We start from the raw sequence: 19,196 nt of genomic DNA, 5'->3' as shown, positions 1-19,196 counted from the left end.
TACCTGTCCTAATCCCATTTTCCAGCACTTGGACGGTGGCTGTAGTGTTCTCAGTGCATATCTTAAGTACCTTGATGGTTTCTGCCTCCACTACTCTTTCAGTTAGTGTGTTCTGGAGACCCACCACATTCTGGGTGAAGAAACTTTGCCTCAAATCATGTCAAAACCCTCAGCTCGTTATCTTTAAACTATGGCCCTTGGTTAAGGACCTTTCTACCAAGGGGAGAAGATTCCCTTGATCTATGCCGCTCCTAACTTTGTATGCCTCAACAGGGTGCACCCTACCCCCCCCCCCCCCCCCAACCTTCTCTGCTCCAAGGAGAGCACCCTTAATGAGGGTCTCTTCATAGCTTAATCACTCCAGCCCAAGCAACATCCTGGTGAATCTCCTCTGTGCACTCTCTGCAGCAATCACATCCTATCTATAATGGGGTGACCAGATTTGTACACAGTACATCAGCTGTGGCCTCACTAACAGTATATACAGCTCCATCATAACCTTCCTGCTCTTGTATCCATGCCTTGACTAATAAAAGCAGTTATCCCACATATTTTCTTAACCAGAAAAGATGCCTTGAGGATATTAGATTCCCTACAGTGTGGAAACAGGCCCTTCGGCCCAACCAGTCCATACTGGCCCTCCAAAGAGTAACCCACCCAGACCCATTTCTATCTGACTAATGCACCTAACACTATGGACAATTTAACATGGCAAATTCACCTGACCTGCACATCTTTGGACTGTGGGAGGAAACAGGAGCACCCGGAGGAAACCCACGCAGACACGGGGAGAATGTGCAAAATCCACAGAGACAGTCGCCCGAGGCTGGAATCGAACCTGGGACCCTGGTGCTGTGAGGCAGCAGTGCTAACCACTGAGCCACCCATATGCATAATGACAACTCCATCCCTCAACTCAATCTCTTGGAGGCAAACCTGGCCTTCATCCAACGCCCGAAATTCACATTTCTCGATCTTTGCAAGTTGGTTTACAACAATCTCATATTCTGGTCATACTTCATTTTCACACCCCAGTTTCAGCACATGCTCTTCAACTTTACAATTCTAGTCATTTGTCTACACTTCTTCCCAATCCCAGCTACCCTCCAATACGTGGAGACACCTTGGCTCTGCCAACATTGCACGAGAATGCTCTCCTTCTCTGTGAAAACCTTTAATCAGGCCTCTCCCGGAATCATGACTCCTGACTCGAATCCTGTTGGCTGCCAATCCTCTTAAGTTCCTTTGGACTTTTGCTACGTCATGAAGGTACAACTGCTTTGATGGCCTGGGATACCATCCACAAGTGGGAAGTTAGTAACCTGAGGAACCGTGGATGAAATGGCTGGAATGGATACACCACAGGCCTGAAAGTGAGCTTCCTTTTAAATGCAAACTAAGTTGAGTAATGTGCAGCTCAAAAGTACAAAATCTGTCTGAAATAGGATATTAAAAATATACATCATCCTTCTGCTATAATGCTACTCCTCTTGTGTATTAGCGATCAGGTTTATTGTTGACATCAAATGACAAATGCCAATTCACAAACTAGCCCAGCAAGTCCAAGGGAGATAGGGATCCCTCACTGCAAGTATCCGGACAATGCCAATCCTCTGGATACAACAGCACTTCCAAAAGTTGCTCCCACTATAACCCCATTCTGAGGCTTGAAAATTGCCACTTCCCAAGAAATGCAAACAGAGCACGATGTCAGTGCTGGCACTGGGGTTGGGGGCACAGGCAACCAGAATCAAACCTCCGTGACAACCATTAAACCAGGCTTACGTGTGGGAGCAAAGGATACTGGTCCCTGCAGTGCAATGCTTTGCAAAATCACATTACAATGAATAGATTTCAAGAGATACTTCAGTGGCTGCAAGGAACTTTGCAAGATCACATGGTTGTGAAAATGGTAATATTAAAAAAAGTCTTCATTCCTTTTACTACTTTTCTCCAGTAAGTCACAAAAACTTATGCTTAGTTTTTCTGTCAATGGATTAATACTGAAATCTGAACAAGTCCTGAAAAGCCACCTCTTCAATGTACTCAATGCCGGCTTTACAAAATCCTCCAATCAAGCTGCTTCACCAAGTCTCCCTTATTGCATTGGAGAGATCGCTGCCCAGTCCTTCCTTGACTCCAATGATGGTGGGGCAATGGTTCTGATCACCTTATGGCCCAAACACCCGAGGTGCTGATAGACATGACAAATCCCCTTTCCTGAGAGGAACAAAAAGGGTATAGCTGGGGCTTTTAGGTCAGTTTTGGGAAACCAGTTTCATGCAAAAAGTAACAAAGCACTTCACTATCCAGTTTCAAAAAGTCAAATGCTACTAAGAGGCATTCTTAAGATCACTACACCAAAAGTGATCCTTCAATTGCAATTTTCTTTGTTGACCTCAACACCATGTTTGTAGATTATTGTGTAAGGACACTTTAGCTCATAGAAGTACACTGTTGTATATTGTTTACATAAATATACCCAACCATTCTGTTTCTCATAACAGACTTTACTAGAAATCTAAAATCCTATTTCTTCAACCTCAAACTCTTGCTCCAAAAGTAAATGCGCGACAGAATGGAATCAAGGGGAAAAAGCACCATTCCACAAATAAGATGTCGAAGAAAGCCCAATTCAGACAGCCCAATTCCCAAATTTATTAAATTCAAATAATATGCAATTAAAAGCTTAACCCCAACCTGACAATGACCTATCAGCTTTAAAGTAAAGTGCAGATCGCAATAGAGTAATTTCCACGAATTAAGCAGTCCTGCATTTCGCAATACAGTATAATTGCTTGCATATTGAAATGTTCATGAAGGATGAAATCATAAAGGGTTTGGCAAAATTATTCCAATGATTATTTATAGCTGCGTTATTAATTATGAATACTTGTTTTATTTGTATCATCACAAAGTGTCTGTTGCCATGTGACTTTCCATAAACCAATTATCCACCGTTTTACATCGGTATCACCAGGGACCTCCACCCTCAGTTCATGAAGCAGCACACTTGTGCTCAAAATTCATAATTGGGTGATTAAAATAGAACCTCACCTCACCATTAAAATAAAATCCTCACCTCTCAAAATGGAGGATCTTACAGACCTATCCTCTTTATTCAGAATATCATTGGGAGGATCGTATAAAGCACCCGGACAAGAACAAAGTGGCAGAGTTTAAGATTTTTAAGATTCCCTACAGTGTGGAAACAGGCCATTTGACCCAACAAGTCCACATCGACCCTCCGAACAGCAACCCACCCAGACACATCTCCCTCTAACTAATGTACTTAACAATATGGTCAATTTAGCATGGCCAATCCATCTAACCTGCACATCTTTGGATTGTGGGAGGAAACTGGAGCATCCGGAGCAAACCCACGCAGACATGGGGAGAATGTTTGTGTGGAGGTTGCACAGTCGCCCGAGGCTGGAATCAAACCCGGGTTCCTGGTGCTGTGAGGCTGCAATGCTAATCACTGAGCCACTGTGCCGCTTTATTAAACTAAAAAGAGTCTTCTATTAAGGTGAAGGAAATAAAGGCGTATTCTTTTCCTCTCTGAGAGTCAACAGACTTTGGAATTCTCTTCCCCAAAAGGCAGCGGAGGCAAGTTAGTGAATATGTTCAAGGCTGAGTTTTGATCAGCAAGACAGTCAAAGATTTGTTTTTTGCAGGGGGGAGAGAAATGGTGGTGGGAGGCTGAATGCAGGGATGAAAGGGATGTTAAGGTCACACGCGGTTCAACCTTGATCTTATTGAATCACGGGACAGGTTCAGGGGACTGAATGACCTCCCATGGAATTCATGATCAGTTTGCATTCCACCTACTGCATGCAGCAGTCTTTCCTTTTGAAAGATTCAAACAACAAAACTGCCTTTTAGCTTAATTATGTCCCTCCAAATCTTTGGAATTCTCTATCTATCTCAAAGGATTGCAGAAACTCAGTCATCGAATAGGTGCAATACAGAGATTAATAGATTTCTGCAGACTAATGGCTAATACCTGGGATAGCATGGTAAGATGTTTTGAGGAGACTACCAACCTGGTCTTGAACAGCAGGTCAGTATCGAAGGGCTGAACAGCCTACTTCTCTTCCTATTCTCCTAAAACAATTATACATGTTCAAAGTTCAAGTACAACTCTTCAGAAATATATACACAAACAGCAATTGCGGCACAAAACTATTGGATATGAAACATTTGAGAGAAACGTTAACAGTTAAAGATCAGCCAAGCACGGTATGGCTATATTATGATGGATGTGCTATTAGGATCATTACCCCATGTTGTTAGTGCTCATTACTCATCTCTGCAACTTTCTCCAGCCAATTTGTTTCTTTAAACCAGTTATTCTCCCAACCTCCTACTTAAGAAAGAGCACAAGAATGGCCCTTCAGATCCTTCAACATATTGTGTTTAACTTGAGCTGCAGTATTTGAGAAACAAACTAACAGACTCCGTCAAATCAGTGGCACATTTGATGCCCCAAGTATATTCCACTCACCTTGAAGGGGGATCTCAATTTCATAGGAAGGAGATTATTAATGCGCATGATGTGTATTGTCTGCAAAGAATTCCCCAACACAACAATTCGCGAATCTTCTTTCAGGCCAGAAGCTTTCTTTCAGCTGCCTGATGGACAGTGTTTTATAGAACAGAAGAACACGGAAGGATCTGTTAATGGGGTTTGAATAAGTAGGATGGGCAACAAACTTGCAAACTGAACAGCCTGTTCCTCTGTTGTACTTTCTTAGTAATGGTAACGATCATTGTCAGTGCAAAGTTCCATTTTTAATAATCTTGTCTATATTCCATTCTCACATTGCTCCAAGTAGATTCAGCATAGCGCCTGGAATATGCAGTTTGAGTGTCTCCTCCTGTTCTCGGCTCAGTGAACTCCTGGCATCTTTTTATTTCTCCAACCACCTGCTGAATACCTATTTTTCTACTTAGCTTATGGGGATGTCACATTGATGGCTCGACCGACATATCTTGCTGTTTCCTGAGTAACATCACAGCAGCTCTGGAGTCACGTGTAGGCCAGACCAGGTAAGCATAGCCAATTTTCTTCCATAAAGGACATTAATGAACCAGATGTTTTTACAACATTCAATAGTGAATTAGATTAGATTAGATTACTTACAGTATGGAAACAGGCCCTTCGGCCCAACAAGTCCACACCAACCCGCCGAAGCGCACCCACCCAGACCCATTCCCCTACATATACCCCTGCACCTAACACTACGGGCAATTTAGCATGGCCAATTCACCTAACCTGCACATCTTTGGACTGTGGGAGGAAACCAGAGCACCTGGAGGAAACCCACGCAGACACAGGGAGAATGTGCAAACTCCACACAGTCAGTCGCCTGAGGCGGGAATTGAACCCAGGTCTCTGGCGCTGTGAGGCAGCAGTGCTAACCACTGTGCCACCGTGCTGCTTTCATGGTCACCGTCAGAATGGCTTTTAATTCCAGATTTTTTATTGAATTCAAATCTAAGGACCCAGGCTAAGGTTGTGGGGATATGGGTTCAAATCTCACCCAGAAAGTGCAGTGAAATGTTAAACAAAAACACAAATTGCTCAGCAGGTCTAGCAGCATCTGTGTAGAGTAAAACAGAGTTAATGGTTTGAGTCTGGTGACTTCATCAGAGCTGATAGCAGGTAAGAAAAAGTGGTATTGATGCTAAAGTCAGTGGTTAGGAGAAGAGACGACAGAGTGTGAGAGACAGATGAATAAGTGATAATGACAACAGGAGAGAATGGATAGTCTGTGCTGAAAGCAACCCACGTCAATGACATGACCAGGGTATGGGTAAAAAAAACTATGGAAGGATATAATCAGATTCTTGCATTATTGAACTCTCTGCGGAGTCCTAGGCTGCGGGGATCCCAAGCAGAAAGTTAGATGCTGTTGATCAAGTTTCACTGAGCCTCACTGGAGCACTGCAGCAGGCCTGAGACAGAGATGTTTGTGTGAGAATACAGTGGTGTCAAACTTATAGGCAAATGAAATGTAACATTTTTACAGTAAAATTCTGAAATAGAAAAAAATAGTCTAATGGTGACCCTGTACACACCATCAATTGTTATACAGACATTTGGATCATTAGTATTTTGCAAGGACACCTGCTATCCTGACTTGGTCAATGTGGTTGACTCTTGAAATAGGCAATAAATGCTGGCCTAGCCAGTGATGCCCACCTTCCATGAACTAACCTAAAAATCCTAATATTTCTCACATCTCCTCTACATTAATCTTACTAAGCATTTTCAAAACCTCTGATACATTGAGAAAAGAGCCTAGACTGTTCAATCTGTTTGGACAGGTATATCACCTCTCAGTTCTGTCCTGTATAATTATCCTATTGTATCTTCTCCAGTGATTCTATGTCCTTTGGCAGCAAATGTAAAAATATCTTCTTTAATGACTAGACTGTCAGTCTTCAGGAGGGGTTTAGGACCTGGGGGAATAGGGTCCTGCCAGGAACCTATGAATATCTGCGTGAGATTGGTTACACTGATGGGTTTGAAAAGCCCTGATGGTCACATCAGCATTTGGAATATATTCAAGTGCAGATACGTTTGGAAAGATGTGGCCCTGATTCAGACAAACATTAGGGGTGGCCTCAGTTAACAGCTCATTCAATGCAGAAGCTTGTCGGAGTCAGCACACAACCTGCTTTGCTCTTGGATCCTCCTATCCTTCAAGGAAGCTGCAATCTAAGCAGCATTGTCTCAATGCACATTGAGGCCATTCGGCCTATTGTTCCTTACTCTTATCTAAACTGAAAATGTGTTGCTGGAAAAGCGCAGCAGGTCAGGCAGCATCCAAGGAACAGGAGAATCGACTTTTTGGGCATAAGCCCTTCTTCAGGAATGAGGAAAGTGTGTCCAGCAGGCTAAGATAAAAGGTAGGGAGGAGGGACTTGGGGGAGGGGCTTTGGAAATGCGATAGGTGGAGGGAGGTCAAGGTGAGGGTGATAGGCCGGAGTGGGGTGGGGACAGAGAGGTCAGGAAGATGATTGCAGGTTAGGAAGGCGGTGCTGAGTTCGAGGGATTTGACTGAGACAAGGTGGGGGGAGGGGAAATGAGGAAACTGGAGAAGTCTGAGTTCTCTTATACTCAATACTCTTATCTAAAGTCAACCTCATGCCTTTTCCCCATATCCCGACACACCATTCCTATCTAAATACTGTAATCACTCAATGCCCTCAGTCATTGGCAAGTGGTGAAGCAATCAGGGTCAAGTTAGAAAGCAAACAGTATTGGACTACAATCTTAAAAGAAATTAAGAGACAATAAGCTCCCATCAAAATATCAAGCTGAAACATTAACTCTTGTTTTTCTGTCCACATAAACCACTTGCTCAGTACTTTCTAGAAATTTTATTCAAAACAAATCCTCTTCAAAACAAATCCTCAAACAGGAGCCAAGGAAGATAAAATGAGATGGAGGGTTGGCATTCTATTATTTTCATAAGTTATTAACTATTTCCCCAATATTAACAAGCAGGACATGTTCCTTCACAGTACAAGATATCCTATGTAAATCAACATCCACTGGACAATAAGTGGCATGTAAATGGGACCTTCTATAAGTCACAATGGACCATACTTTTTAATACAAGTTAGTAGAACTCAACTTTGCATTCCATCAGAGGCAGGAGACATTTCCAAAATCAGTAAATGGATTATTTATCGTCAACTATACATCAGGAATCTACAGGAATATGGAGTCAGGCTCTCAGTGAATGGCACAGCTGACTCAAGAAGCCAAATGAACTATTCCTGCTCCCAATTTGCACAATTTCTGAAGTGTCTTAAACAGCTGCTCTCTCCATCTTCTCTCAGGACATGAAATCTTGCTCATTATCCTTATAAATATTTTAAGCAATATCATTACATGTTTGTAATGTTGCCTCGTGACAGTTTTCCTGTCCTACACATTCATTTTACAATGCTTTATTAATATTTAAGTGAATGTGCATTAGTTGAAGCTGTCAGTTACTGTCTTATTTTCCACTACATAACAGAAATAGCTTGAAAGATGCCCTGCTGGAAGGCAATGAGAACATGGAGTACACCCAAGTTGTCTTAAAAGAAAACTACAAAATGACAACTACCTTATCTATTTTCCTGATTTAGAATGATTCCTAAAGCATGGTAGGTGCTGCAACTGAATAGGAGTAAATCATAGACTTGTTACAATGCAGAAAGATGCCCAAATGAGCATTAGAAACCAGCGCCAATATTCTCCTGCCTTTTTTCCCTTGCACCCCTAAACTCTGTTTCTACTGAAGCAATTTAGAAGTCATTACACAATGTCCTCAATTGAACCTGTCTCCAAAGCACTCCCAGGTAGTGACTGGCCAAGCCCGAACCACCTTGTGTGTGAAAAGCTTTTTGTCAGACCTCACGTTTGCTTCTTCTGCAAATTACTTTCCATCTCTGCCCACTGGTTCTTGATCCTTTTACAAGCGGGAACAGCTTCTCCCTATCTACTCTACCTAGCTCCCCCATGATTTTGAAAACCTTCCAACAGACCTCCTCTCTGCAGTCTTCTCTCCAAGAGAAAGAGTCCCAACCTCACCAGCAATCATCATGAGTGAAGTTTCTCATCCCTGGGACCATTCGTGTAAACATTACTCATCCAATGATAATACCACTATGCCACTGCCTCCCTCAAATATAAACATAATGGTCTTATTACTTCACCAAATTTCCAAGATCAAATATACTACCATTATTTTCACATGCTCACAATGTTTATTTCAACCAAAAGCAAAGCAGCCTCCAAACAGCCCTGCGTTGCCTCTTGAGATGTTTAGTAGAGGCAGCAGAAAACACGTACAAATTGTTAAACGCTGTGGTAATACAGTTTCCATGCTCTGGGAATAGCCATACTGGAAACAAGACTCCAAGGATGGTATTTACAACTCTTTTGCCATGAGGTAATTGGAACAAGGGATTTCATGGGAATCTCAGTTTGGAGAACAGTGGGAATGATTGGAGCAGTCAGTTTTTAATTAACATCTAAACACATGCAATGTCTAAATTAATCATCCCAACATGTGACACGAACAGATGCAGGCTGAGCAGCAACGACAGGCGACCAAGTATAACTCATTCACAACTTTGTTCAGGAATCCTTGGACTGGGCAAAAAAATCTGCCAATCATAAAGACACTCCCAACTGTTCCAGTTGCAGCAACAGCATCCAACATTTTGATACTACCTACATGAGAAAAAAAAACACAAATTGCTCTCCCTTCTCCCAAGGTGTTGCTTTTGTTTAAGGGTATAGTTTCACAAGCAGAGACACCTTGAATCATCTGGACAGTGCAGCAGGTATTTGCAATGCACATCATTAGCAAGAGGGAACCAAGGAATTTCAGCAAGCAAACTCTGATGTCAAGTAATTTCAGTGCTATTCCCTTTGATATTTCTTGCAGCATAACAACCGTGCATCTTTCAAGTGAAATGTTAGACAGCCCTGCAGCAGTTCTCCTGTCTCCTTCCTGCTTATCGCATGCTTCACCCTCTCCAGCTCCCAGCCCAATAAAGTGAAATCACTTCCTTCCTCCCTCTCTTTAGTCAAAGGTTCCTTATTGCTCTTAAAAAAAAAGCATCAAAACTTTTCATCACCATTCACCCAGGATCTGCCACATCCTGGGGCACTGTAGCAAAGACCAGGTGCTTTCTGGAGAGTTTCCATCCAGAGTGAGCCGCAGGGAGGAGCTGCCTCCTTGGGGGAAGGGGTGTAAACTGACAGACAGTCACCTTACTCATCGTACTCATCGTATTCTTGAAGAGTACAAGTCCCAGTGCAGTTCCATCCACTCCTGACCCAAGGGATGACTGCAGCAGCTTGTCTGTCAGCAGGTAGCCCCAGGGCGGGAGAAGGGAAGCCCAAGAGTGGAAGGGGAAAGATAGGAACACTCTTTAGGGTGCATTGTGGGAGGGGGCAGGGAGAGAAAGAGAAATAGGACACAAAGTGGGGGGATACCCGAAAGACGAGGGAGGGAATAGGAAATCTCTCTAAAGATGCTGCAATGCTCCAGGTGGAAAACTAACCCCGCCCCCAACAGTAGTGGAGGAGGAAAACGAACACCAAGCCCCCCCGAAGTTTGGGGTGGGCACAGGATGGGAAATCCTTCAAGAGGTGCTGGGACATCTTGGAAGGAGGATCACACCACCCCACCCACCCTCCCAAAGTGGGTAAAGAGAGTACTCTTCCACCTCAGCCAAGGTGGGCGGGGAGACCCGGAATGCTCGGTGGGTGGGAGACAGACCCCACTCCAGGAAGCTCACTCACCGTCCGCTGCTGCTGCTGCTGCCTGCTGACGCCCAGCCCGCTGAAGCTGCTAGCGGCCGCCGCCGCCGTCCGGGTGCTGCCCAGGGCGGCGGAGAGCAGCGTCCTTGCCGCAGTCGCCATCGCCGACAATGTGGAGCCGTGACCAGCGCCCGGGGAGGGGAAAAGAATGGAGGGGAGGGGAGGGGGGGGGGGCACTGAAAGGGGGAAAGGGGTGGCAGGAGGTGGGGGATTACTCCGTGTCCCCTCTCGTTCCGCAGCGACGGACGCGGCTGTGGAAGGACCTGGAGGGCGGGAACCAGGGCGCAACGGCCAATCAGAGTGCGGGGGCGAGCATTCCAGCTGTCACTCAGTCGAACCCACCAATCAGGGGCGGGATAAGGTGCCAGGGGCTACCGCCAATCATCTAGCGGCCAGAGCCGATTGGCTCAATGTATCCAGCCATTCGCCAATCAGATCCAGCCCCAGGTGGCGACAGCCTGGAACTGCTGAAGGTTGATTCACTTTTCCCCCATCTCTCCGTTCTGTTACTGTGTTTAATGAGTTTGTTCCTTTTGTAAAATTCAAAAGCACAACAAAAATCATATAGTCTACTTCCCATACGAACTATTTAACTCCGTCAACCACCTCTCCAATTACAAGTAGACAAACTGCTTCCCATGTGCAGAGAAACGCCGAGCGTTTGCAAACCTTGGTAACCAACAACAAATGTCAGTGAAATAAAACAAACTGTGGACGCTGAAGATCTGAAATGAAAATTGCTGGAGAAACTCAGCAGATCCGGCAGTATCTGTAGTTTGAAAGCACAAGGATCACTAGAATTGAAACATTAGCTCTGCTTTCTCTCTACAGATGCTGTAAGACCTGCAGAGTTTCTCCAGTGAGGAACTTTTTTTTAGCGATAGGGTCATGGGTGTTTCATCTTTCAGACCGTTCACCCGTACGATAAGTTCGAACGAATGGTGGCGAAATAGCAAATAATATCCGATCTGTTCCTCTGCGGAGGTTATCAGATCTGCTGAGTTTGCCAACATTTTCTCTTACCACATCTGCTTGTATATGTCGTCGGGCATGGCAGGGACAGCTGTGTTGGAAATCGGCCCATTTATTTCAATATTATATACATTTCCTATTATTCAAAATTTTCAGTATCCTTCTATTAGTGTTAAATCTTACTTTTTTCTTCTAATTTTAATGAGTTTTTACAAATTCACCCAATTCCTTTTTGGAGGTGGTTCTTCCTCAAATAAAGTACCTGACGAGGGAGCAGCGCTCCGAAAGCTTGTACTTCCAAATAAACCTGATGGACTATAACTTGGTGTTGTGTAATTTTTAACTTCCTCTAATTGTCAGACCCTTCTTGTTTGTTTTGAAGATGTCTCTTATTCAGTCAACATCACGGAAATAGATTGGTCATTATCACCTTGTTCGCCACATTCGTAAATATTGGCGGCGCTCCTTTAAAACCATCCGAGCCCGAAACACAACGTGATCTTGATTTAATGTTTGTAGCAAGGTGGCAAGGAATAATTGTGACTGCACCTCATAAATTATTGTCTATGAAGGACTTTAGACAAGATATTTACGAAGAGAGAAAATGTTAAGGGTCTACGCCAGAAACAATAGCTAACTTTCAAAGATTAACTAACATTTTGTGATTTTCTTGCATTGCAGTATTTTGCCCTAAAGTTACGTTTGTTTCTCAGTCTCATTGAAACCAGGAATAATAATCAACAACAATTCTATATTTTATAACACTTGAATCATTTAGAAACTGAATATTTGAATGCATTTTAACCCACAGCTGAAATAAAGCAGATGCTGAAATCAAATGTCTGAAGTACTTGGCAGGTCGGACAGCATCTGGGGGAACAGGGACAGAATTAAGGTTTTTGTAAAGCAGGAATCTACGGGTGCTAGAAATTTGAAATAAAAACAGAAAATGCTGAAGAGAGTCAGTATGTTTTTAAACAATCTTCGGAAAGAGAAACAGAATTAAGCTTTCAGACCTTTGATCTTTCATTAGCATAATAAAAGTGAGGGAGATCACATCTGTTGCTGGTCTGCCCATGACCTTGCACTCAGGCTCGCAGGGAGCCCTGGAGCAATCCAATTCAACTTTGGCTTCCTTGTATCAGTGGGCGGGGTCTGCGTACGCCCTTACGTAATGACGCGGGAGGGCGTGGCCGACGCGGTGACGGTTGGAGGGGGGGAAAGCAGAGAGGGAGGCAGGCCGTCCGCCCGCCCTCTCCACATCACGGAAACTGTGGGAGAGGAGAGGTAAGGTAGGGCCGGGCGGCCGCCCGCCTGCTATATGTCACCTGTTGTTGGGCTGCTCTCTCCGTCCCGATCCGCCAGTCGGTTGTGGACGGAGTCCGTACGACTCAACTCCCGGAGGGAACGGGGGTGTGAGGAGGAGGAGGGCGGGGGCCATTGATGGGCGGGGCCGGTCGTCAGGGCAATGGGGGAGTTGGGGTAGAGGGGAGGAGTCAGATGTGCGGGCGCAGTCTGGGAGGGTGAGGGGCACTGACAGGGTGAGGGGCGACGGGGAGGGTGAGGGGCGACGGGGAGGGTGAGGGGCGACGGGGAGGGTGAGGGGCACTGACAGGGTGAGGGGTGACGAGGAGGGTGAGGGGCACCGACAGGGTGAGGGGCAATGACAGGGTGAGGGGTGACGGGGAGGGTGAGGGGCACTGACAGGGTGAGGGGCACTGACAGGGTGAGGGGTGATGGGGAGGGGCAATGACAGGGTGAGGGGTGACGGGGAGGGTGAGGGGCACCGACAGGGTGAGGGGCAATGACAGGGTGAGGGGTGACTGGGAGGGTGAGGGGCACTGACAGGGTGAGGGGTGATGGGGAGGGTGAGGGGCACCGACAGGGTGAGGGGCAATGACAGGGTGAGGGGCGATGGGGAGGGTGAGGGGCACCGACAGGGTGAGGGGTGATGGGGAGGGTGAGGGTGACGGGGAGGGTGAAGGGCACCGACTGGGTGAAGGGCGATGGGGAGGGTGAGGGGAGGGCCACCGACAGGGTGAGGGGCACCGACGGGTGACGGGGAGGGTGAGGGGCACCAACAGGGTGAGAGGCGACGGGGAGGGTGAGGGGTGACGGGGAGGGTGAGGGGCACCTACAGGGTGAGGGGCACCTACAGGGTGAGGGGTGATGGGGAGGGTGAGGGGCACTGACAGGGTGAGGGGTGACGGGGAGGGTGAGGGGCACTGACAGGGTGAGGGGCACTGACAGGGTGAGGGGTGATGGGGAGGGTGAGGGGCACTGACAGGGTGAGGGGCAATGACAGGGTGAGGGGTGATGGGGAGGGTGAGGGGCACTGACAGGGTGAGGGGTGACGAGGAGGGTGAGGGGCACCGACAGGGTGAGGGGCAATGACAGGGTGAGGGGTGACGGGGAGGGAGAGGGGCACCGACAGGGTGAGGGGCAATGACAGGGTGAGGGGTGACGGGGAGGGTGAGGGGCACCGACAGGGTGAGGGGCAATGACAGGGTGGGGGTGACGGGGAGGGTGAGGGGCGACGGGGAGGGTGAGGGGCACCGACAGGGTGAGGGGTGACGGGGAGGGTGAGGGTTACGGGGAGGGTGAAGGGCACCGACAGGGTGAAGGGCGACGGGGAGGGTGAGGGGAGGGCCACCGACAGGGTGAGGGGCACCGACGGGTGAGGGGTGACGGGGAGGGTGAGGGGCACCAACAGGGTGAGGGGCGACGGGGAGGGTGAGGGGTGACGGGGAGGGTGAGGGGCACTGACGGGGTGATGGGGAGGGTGAGGAGCACCGACAGGGTGAGGGGTGACGGGGAGGGTGAGGGGTGACGGGGAGGGTGAGGGGCACCGACAGGGTGAGGGGTGATGGGGAGGGTGAGGGGCACCGATGGGAGGGTGAGGGGCGGGGCGACGGGGAGGGTGAGGGGAGGGCCACCGACAGGGTGAGGGGCGATGGGGTGGGTGAGGGGCACTGACAGGGTGAGGGGTGACGGGGAGGGGGAGGGGCACTGACAGGGTGAGGGGCACTGACAGGGTGAGGGGTGATGGGGAGGGTGAGGGGCACCGACAGGGTGAGGGGCACCGACAGGGTGAGGGGTGACGGGGAGGGTGAGGGGCACCGACAGGGTGAGGGGCAATGACAGGGTGAGGGGTGATGGGGAGGGTGAGGGGCACTGACAGGGTGAGGGGTGACGGGGAGGGTGAGGGGCACCGACAGGGTGAGGGGCACCGACAGGGTGAGGGGCGACGGGGAGGGTGAGGGGCACCGACAGGGTGAGGGGCGACGGGGAGGGTGAGGGGCACCGACAGGGTGAGGGGCAATGACAGGGGTGAGGGGTGACGGGGAGGGTGAGGGGCGACGGGGAGGGTGAGGGGCACTGACAGGGTGAGGGGTGACGGGGAGGGTGAGGGGTGACGGGGAGGGTGAAGGGCACCGACAGGGTGAAGGGCGACGGGGAGGGTGAGGGGAGGGCCACCGACAGGGTGAGGGGCGACGGGGAGGGTGAGGGGTGACGGGGAGGGTGAGGGGCACTGACAGGGTGAGGGGTGATGGGGAGGGTGAGGAGCACCGACAGGGTGAGGGGTGACGGGGAGGGTGAGGGGTGACGGGGAGGGTGAGGGGTGACGGGGAGGGTGAGGGGCACCGACAGGGTGAGGGGTGATGGGGAGGGTGAGGGGCACTGACAGGATGAGGGGCACCGATGGGAGGGTGAGGGGCGGGGCGACGGGGAGGGTGAGGGGCGGGGCGACGGGGAGGGTGAGGGGAGGGCCACCGACAGGGTGAGGGGCGATGGGGAGGGTGAGGGGCGACGACAGGGTGAGGGGTGATGGAGAGGGTGAAGGGCACTGACAGGGTGAGGGGTGACGGGGAGGGTGAGGGGCGACGGGGAGGGTGAGGGGCAACGGGGAGGGTGAGGGGCAACGGGGAGGGTGAGGGGCACCGACAGGGTGAGGGGCGACGGGGAGGGTGAGGGGCACCGACAGGGTGAGGGGCGACGGGGAGGGTGAGGGGCACCGACAGGGTGAGTGGCGACGGGGAGGGTGAGGGGCACCGACAGGGTGAGGGGCGACGGGGAGGGTGAGGGGCACCGACAGGGTGAGGGGCGACGGGGAGGGTGAGGGGCACCGACAGGGTGAGGGGCGACGGGGAGGGTGAGGGGCACCGACAGGGTGAGGGGCGACGGGGAGGGTGAGGGGCACCGACAGGGTGAGGGGCGACGGGGAGGGTGAGGGGTGACGGGGAGTGTGAGGGGCACTGACAGGGTGAGGGGCGACGGGGAGGGTGAGGGGCGACGGGGAGGGTGAGGGGCGACGGGGAGGGTGAGGGGCGACGGGGAGGGTGAGGGGCACCGACGGGGAGGGTGAGGGGCACCGACGGGGAGGGTGAGGGGCGACGGGGAGGGTGAGGGGCACCGACAGGGTGAGGGGTGACGGGGAGGGTGAGGGGCACCGACAGGGTGAGGGGTGACGGGGAGGGTGAGGGGCACCGACAGGGTGAGGGGCAATGGGGAGGGTGAGGGGCGACGGGGAGGGTGAGGGGCACCAACAGGGTGAGGGGCGAAGGGGAGGGTGAGGGGCGACGGGGCGGGTGAGGGGCACGTGGGAGGGTGAGGGGTGACGGGGAGTGTGAGGGGCACTGATAGGGCAAGGGGCGACTGGGAGCGTGAGGGGCACTGATGGCGAGGGGCGACTGGGACCGTGAGGGGCACTGACAGGGCGAGGGGCGACTGGGACCGTGAGGGGCACTGACAGGGTGAGGGGCACTGACAGGGCGAGGGGGCAACTGGGAGGGTGAGGGGCACTGACAGGGCGAGGGGGCAACTGGGAGGGTGAGGGGCACTGACAGGGCGAAGGGTGACTGGGAGGGTGAGGGGCAATGACAGGGCGAAGGGTGACTGGGAGGGTGAGGGGTAATGACAGGGTGAGGGGTGACTGGGAGGGTGAGGGGCGATTGGGTATTGACAGGGTGAGGGGCGACTGGGAGCGTGAGGGGCACTGACCGGGCGAGGGGGGCAGGGAGCGTGAGGGGCACTGACAGGTCAAGAGGCGACTGGGAGCATGAGGGGCACTGACAGGGCGAGGGCGACTGGGAGCGTGAGGGGCACTGACAGGGTGAGGGACGACTGGGGGCGTGAGGGGCACTGACGGTGACTGGGTGCGTGAGGGGCGACTGACAGGGTGAGGGGCACCTGGGAGAGTGAAGGGCGCCTGACAGGGTGAGGGGTGACTGGACACTGACATGGTTAGGGGTGACTGGGAGGGTGAGGAACAACTGGGCACTGACAGGGTGAGGGGCGACTGACAGGGTGAGGGGCACTGACGGGGCGAGGGATGACTGGGAGGGCAGGGGCACCGACGGGGTGACGGGGAGGGCAGGGGCAACGGGGAGGGGCACTGACCGGGTGTCGGGTGATGGGGAGTGGAGGGGCCACGGAGGGGCACCAAAGGACGAGGGGCAACGGGGAGGAGAGGAGCACGGGCGAGGGGTGACGGGGAGGGGAGGGGCATGGGCGAGCTGCGACGGGGCGGGGCACTGACGGAGCGACAGGGTGGGGCACTGAGGGGGGAGGGGAGGGGCACTGACGGGGCGATGGAAAGGGGAGGGGCACTGACGGGGCGATGGGTGACGGGGAGGGGCACTGACGGGGCAAGGGGTGACGGGGAGGGGCACTGACGGGGCACGGAGCGACGGGGAGGGGCACTGACGGGGCGAGGGGTGACGGGGCTACAGGGAGGGGAGGGGCACTGACGGGGCGACAGGGAGGTGAGGGGCGACGGGGAGGGGCACTGACGGGGTGAGGGGCGACGGGGAGGGGAGGGTCACTGACGGGTCGAGGGGTGACGGGGAGGGGCGCTGACGGGGCGACGGGGAGGTGCACTGATGGGGCGAGGGGTGACGGGAAGGGGCACTGACGGGGCGACGGGGAGGTGCACTGATGGGGCGAGGGGTGACGGGAAGGGGCACTGACGGGGTGAGGGGCGACGGTGGGGGCACTGATGGGCCGACGGGGGTCAATGATGGGGCGACGGGGAGGAGAGGGGCACTGACGGGGTGACGTGTGACTGGGGGGGCACTGACGGGGCGAGGAGTGACGGTGGGGCACTGACGGGGCGATGGTTGGGCACTGAGGGGGCGACGGGGCGGGGCACTGACGGGGCAAGGGGCGACGGTGGGACACTGACGGGGCAAAGAGCGACAGTGGGGGCACTGATGGGGCGAGAGGCGACCGGGGGCGCATCGACGGTGCGAGGGGTGACCGGGGGGGGCACTGACGGTGCGACAGGGAGGTCACTGGGGGGGGCGAAGGGCGCCGGGGAGGGCGCGAGGCACCTCGCGGGATGCCTGGGAGGGCGAAGAGCACTGACATGGTGAGGGGCGACGGGGGAGGGGTGCTGACAGGGGAGGGGCGCTGACGGGGGAGGGGCGACGGGGAGCGGTGCTGACGGGGATGGGGCACTGACGGGCGCGGGGCGACGGGTTGGGGCAAGGTGATGGGAGGGGGCGACGGGTGGATTGGGGTGACGGGTAGGAGTGATGGGAGGGGGTGGGGCAACGGGGCGGGCTGACGGGGGTTGATGTGGGGCGGGGCACTGACAGGGGCAGAGGCGACGGGGAGGGGCGAGGCACTGACGGGGTGAGGGGCGACGGGGAGGGGTGCGGTGTCCGGGAAGGGAGTGGCACGACAGGGAGGGGAGGACTGATGGGGAGGGGAGGGGCAGGATGTCCGGGAGGGGAGTGGCACGACGGGGAGGGGAGTGGCACTGACAGGGTGAGGGGCGACGGGGAGGGGAGGGGTGTCCAGGAGGGGAGCGGCACTGACAGGGTGAGGGGTGTCGGGGGGGAATGCCGGGGGGGAAGGGGAGGGCCCCTCTGACAGCTTGAGGGGCACTATATGATGGATTCAGGAGGAGATGCTTCTGGCAGAGTGGTCATGGAATGGCCATTGTCTTTCATGGTGGAAGTGGACCATAGTCTGTCCGGGGCAGCGGGCTCGGAATCTATTGTCCTTCATGCCTTTGTTCTGTTCAAAAATGCGCATTGACTGGGCATCCCATGCTATACGATTATAGCATGTTATTTTTGCCTGTAGAGGACAGCTGTTTGTGTATAAATTGTGGAAAAATACCTCTTAACTACCTCCTTTAGGATTTTAAGATGTAAGCCATCTGGACCAGGAGACTTAACGACCTTTAGCACTCTTAAATGTTGATTAACACTTCTTTATTGACCATGATGGTGCTTAATTCCTCCTCCCATATTCTTTAGTAGTCACAGGATGTTTAAAGTACCTTCCACCATAAATATCGATGCAACATATCTTTTAACATGCAACCATTTCCTTGTTCCCCATTACTGTCTACCCAGATTCATTTTCTTGGGGTCCTCTGACCTCTCGTTGTTCATATATATTTAAAGCAGCTCTTATTGCTCTTTTGTAGCAGTCAGCTTCGCATCTTCCTTGGCCATCAAGTCCTGGAGTTTGTCTTGAACCCAGAGCTTCTGGACTAAGAGTCAAGGACATTATCCATTATGCCACAAGAGCCTATTGATCACGTGTCTGTGTTTATAAATCATAAGTTGAAGATAATTTACAGAAAATGATTTGATCTACTGATTGGAGCTTAAGATATTGTAAGTCAGTGGAATAACCTCACCTTAATGTATTAAATGTTGGTTGGCATCTCCTTGTATATTAGTAAAACATTGGAGTGTTGAGTGCCAGGAAATATTCCTGTTTGTGTAAGTTTAATGATTGGGAAAACTAGTCAGTGAGAAGAAATGGGAATATTTTATCTTCATTGAGAAAATGATTTGAAAATAGGAATTGTGCTTTACAGGAATTGGGTCAGATTGGGGTGAGGAACTGAGTGGAATGTTTTTGG

The 19,196-nt window shown here is 51.7% G+C and overlaps 2 protein-coding genes across 5 annotated transcripts in view; one reads left to right on the top strand and one right to left on the bottom strand.

Moving 5' to 3' along the window:
- Positions 1-10,480, bottom strand: part of mcu (mitochondrial calcium uniporter) — a 159,346-nt gene extending 148,866 nt beyond the window's left edge. For both annotated transcript variants that reach the window (XM_043679129.2, XM_043679131.2), the window contains exon 1: positions 10,322-10,480. In XM_043679129.2, coding sequence (XP_043535064.2) covers positions 10,322-10,441 — 120 coding nt within the window. In that variant the 5' untranslated portion in view covers positions 10,442-10,480. The remainder of the gene's footprint in view (positions 1-10,321) is intronic.
- Positions 10,481-12,517: 2,037 nt separating this feature from the next.
- Positions 12,518-19,196, top strand: part of micu1 (mitochondrial calcium uptake 1) — a 109,749-nt gene continuing 103,070 nt past the window's right edge. For all 3 annotated transcript variants that reach the window (XM_043679125.2, XM_043679122.2, XM_043679123.2), the window contains exon 1: positions 12,518-12,598. The gene's annotated coding sequence lies outside the window, so the exon portion shown is untranslated. The remainder of the gene's footprint in view (positions 12,599-19,196) is intronic.

This window comes from Chiloscyllium plagiosum, unplaced genomic scaffold (assembly GCF_037043375.1).
Source record: "Chiloscyllium plagiosum isolate Xiang-an unplaced genomic scaffold, Cpla_swu_hap1 HiC_scaffold_43, whole genome shotgun sequence".
NCBI lineage: Eukaryota > Metazoa > Chordata > Chondrichthyes > Orectolobiformes > Hemiscylliidae > Chiloscyllium > Chiloscyllium plagiosum.
Note: the sequence above shows the minus strand (reverse complement) of the source record. Positions and strands in the feature narration are given on the sequence as shown.